The following is a 4,131-nucleotide window of genomic DNA, read 5'->3' on the forward strand; positions in this document are numbered from 1 at the left end:
AAAATTGTAAAAGAAGATGATGGTGGTTGATATTGATTTTGGGTATGCAACAATTTTTAAACCAAAACACATTTTACCATGTATGTGGCCCATTTCGTAAATCATTAAAAACTGTTCTATGCCCATTTAAGAAAATTAATATGGTTCATATTGGTTCTAGGCAAATTTCAAAATTAAAATATTAAGGTCTCGATACTCTTTCAATGCAAATTTTAAAATTAACATATTTATGTATTTTTAAATGGTACATAGTTATTTAAACGATATATATATATATATATTAAATAATAATTCAAATTAATGCAATTGTATGATCATTTGTATCTTGTTATAACAAAAAAAATTAAGTCATTGATCACAAAATTTTGAAAGGGATTTTTAACATTTTTTTTAATTTAAAGTTGTTTTAAAATTTTCAAAATATAACATATAAGAAAAAATCTGATTTTTTTTATTTTATGGTTAATGTGATTGTTTAATTTCTTTTAATAATACAAAATCAAACAAAAATGAGGAAGGATGCAAAATTGTTATCAAATATTTATTATTCACAATCATTAACTATTATATATATGTTAATCATATTAGGTAATTACGCAGCTTTTATTTAAGAAAATAATACATGTTTTTTATATTTTAGGTTAATATAATATTCTCTAGTAATTGGATTTTGGACTAATATTTTTTTAATTGATTATTAAGCTATCACGTAAGCTAAATTGTTATCTTAATTAAGTGATATCTAAGCATGATTTTTTTAATTAGTACAAATTTAAGGTTATAATTTTTTTAATGATCCTAAACTAATAACTTAGCTAAGTTATAAATCATTTTTTTCCAATTTAAAATATTTTCCCGGATAATTGATTGAATTAACATGAACGATCCCAACGAAAAGTAGTGTGATTTGTGAATAGGGTTTATTTATATGGTTATTCATACATGTAAATAATGAATCACAAAGAAAATATAATGTACTTGCTTTTCATGTCACGTAGCACATAAGTAAGTAGCCCTAGCTTAGTTCAAGCTAAGAAGAGATTTTGTATGAATATTTAATTACTTCAAATTTTTAAAATCCACCACCTGCACCACCACCACCGCCAAATCCTCCTCCAGCTCCCCCACCTGCACCACCCCCAAATCCTCCGCCTGATCCTCCACCAAATCCCCCGCCGAAACCTCCACCGTGACCCCCGCCTGCGCCACCACCGAATCCTCCGCCAGCTCCTCCACCAGCGCCTCCTCCGAATCCTCCCCCAGCACCACCACCAAATCCTCCTCCAGCACCGCCGCCTAATCCTCCACCACTACCACCACCTGCGCCACCTCCGATACCTCCACCATGTCCTCCTCCTAGACCACCACCAGCACCTCCTCCAGCACCACCGCCAATGCCTCCACCGTGGCCTCCTCCTAGTCCTCCACCAGCGCCACCGCCAATACCTCCACCACCTCCAGCACCTCCTCCTGCACCACCGCCAATACCTCCACCGTGGCCTCCTCCAAGTCCTCCACCAGCACCTCCTCCCGCACCACCTCCTAGACCACCACCAGCACCTCCTCCTAGTCCTCCACCAGCACCGCCTCCTGCACCACCTCCTAAACCACCACCAGCACCACCACCTATACCTCCACCGTGGCCTCCTCCTAGTCCTCCACCAGCACCTCCTCCAGCACCACCGCCAATACCTCCACCGTGACCTCCTCCTAGTCCTCCACCGACACCGCCTCCTGCACCACCTCCTAGACCACCACCGGCACCTCCACCAATACCTCCACCGTGGCCTCCTCCAAGTCCGCCACCACCACCTAATCCTCCACCGGCACCACCTCCAGCCCCACCACCAATACCTCCACCGTGGCCTCCACCAATGCCACCTCCTAAACCGCCACCATGGCCTCCTCCTACACCACCACCAAAACCTCCACCGGCACCTCCACCGCCACCAATTCCTCCTCCAAAACCTTTGCCGCCACCAAAACCAAAGCCAAGTCCACCGCCTCCCAACGTCTCCTTCTCAAATCTCCTACACTCCACAACCCCAATCACCACGACTACAAGCATCAAACTCAAAAACCCAAAAGATACCTTCCCCATATCTTTGATATATTTGGTTTAGTATCTTGTTTAATGACTAGTATACAATTGTGATAGCTCACTTGAACTAGCTACTAACTCTATATATACTATATACTAAGTAGATGGAGCATTTATGAGATATGGTTGAGAGAGGCCTTCAACATCTTATTTCCTAACATCTCCTTTCCTGCACACCGTTTCTCCGCATGTTCTCATGTCCCAGTCTCTCATGTTCATTTTCTTCTTCTACGAAGCAATAAATGAGTGACACCCAAGTGTCTTTTTTATATTAATCTCCTATTCCTATCATAACATGTCATCCTTTATTTAATTCCATGTTTACTAATTTACTACTATTTCATATTGTATACATCATTACAGCTTGTGTATCTAACGCGCAGAGAAAATTCAAAACATATTACAGCTAGTTCGAAATAAAACTATAGACAGTGGGGGATCGAAGGTGATGATGCAATTAAATTTCAAGAACATCATACGTCTCTTTTACATTATAGAGCTTCTCAACTACTTTGGATTTGGTAGCCACATTAAATGCAGAATCCCCCACTATCATTTTCATTATTAATCACTCTACTAACCAGTAGTAACTAGTAAGTCGTAATCCGTAACTGGAATATGTCACTTATGCAGCCCTTACATAACAAATGTGATATATTTTGCTTTAGAGATTTAATGGTAATTTACATGTCAATATCCTACTTAAATATTCAAATGTATTGTTCTTTTTCAATTGAAATTTAATTTTAACAAGAATAAGTAGTTAGCTTTGTGGACCTGTAAAATAGTATCGATATATTCGTAGTTCAAAAAGAAGAAAGTCAAGTTATCCACATACCATAACATCTTTGACCGACAAATGTTTTCTTTGAAAATAGAAATCAGCTCGCCGCCGAGATCAGCTCCGGCCACCGCGGGGAGATTTACTTGAAATAACTTACCTTGTGACAGTTGATAAAGATTAGTAAATTAATCTCTTTTCTTTTCGCAGTCTTTTGCTTCTCTTGGAGTTATCGATACACAGTGGAAACCAAAGAGAAAACAAGTCTTGCAGACTATAAATATTGTTACACGTACTTTTCCGGCGAGATAAACGCAAACAATCTCCACTTCTCTACTAGTCCACCAGAAACAAAATAAAACTCTCTATCCTACACATACAAACTCTCTAGTATCATGTCGACTTATACGTGTGACTACTATATCATAATAAACATCATGTCATGCCGCCGCTACCACTAGCGGTTGACAAAGGACGTAAACGGGGAGTTCGAGAATGATGAGGAAATACGAGCGTTATGACTCTCGTATGTATTGATCCTCACCGTTCATGAGCATAAGCAGGACCATATCTAAGAATTTGAGAACCATAAACATTTATTAAGAATTTTATAAAATCTTTTCTTTCATTATTTGAGGACTATTCTTATAGTATAAAAAATCTACAAAAGTTTTGAAGGCCGAAAAGTCAATATTCATTAAGCTTTGTCCAAATCCGGCCATGAGCTTAAAAATCTTACGACATGCGCTTATAGACCTAACCCTTCATGGCTCCTCCACCTGCTGCTATGGAACAAGTCTCGGACGAGCCCTGGAGGCAGACCTTGACCTGGGGCTGGGCACGCCACTCCGAAACACCAAAATCAAGACATAACATGAACAGGGAAACCAAAACATGAAAAGTACAAAAATAAATGTAAATGTAAGAGCACCTCCAATGGAGGGTTCTAAACATTTATATGTGTATATATATATATTATATAAGTGTATGTAAAAAAAAATACATATATATAAGTGTATGTAAGTGCACATAGAACCCTCCATGTTCTTAACATTTTTACCAATAAAAGTGTATGTAAGAGCATCCGCATCGGGACTTCTTAAACCTAATTCTTAAGTATTTTGGGTCGAAATAAAAATGAAAAAGGCTGGACATGTTTGAAAACACTTCTAAGTTAAGAAGTTTTTTGGGTCGTCCTTCAGGGGCACGTGTCGCAAGTGTAGTGGGTGTATGGTTTGAGTATGCGAAA

At 38.6% G+C, this 4,131-nt stretch overlaps 1 protein-coding gene across 1 annotated transcript; it reads right to left on the minus strand.

Moving 5' to 3' along the window:
• Window positions 1-903: 903 nt before the first annotated feature.
• LOC106350541 (glycine-rich cell wall structural protein-like) lies at window positions 904-2,276 on the minus strand. The gene has a single exon (XM_048738784.1). It carries the CDS (start codon window positions 2,099-2,101, stop codon window positions 1,073-1,075), a length of 1,029 nt encoding a protein of 342 aa, XP_048594741.1. The 5' UTR covers window positions 2,102-2,276; the 3' UTR covers window positions 904-1,072.
• Window positions 2,277-4,131: the final 1,855 nt, after the last annotated feature.

The sequence above is a fragment of the Brassica napus genome, chromosome A1 (assembly GCF_020379485.1).
Source record: "Brassica napus cultivar Da-Ae chromosome A1, Da-Ae, whole genome shotgun sequence".
Classification (NCBI taxonomy): domain Eukaryota; kingdom Viridiplantae; phylum Streptophyta; class Magnoliopsida; order Brassicales; family Brassicaceae; genus Brassica; species Brassica napus.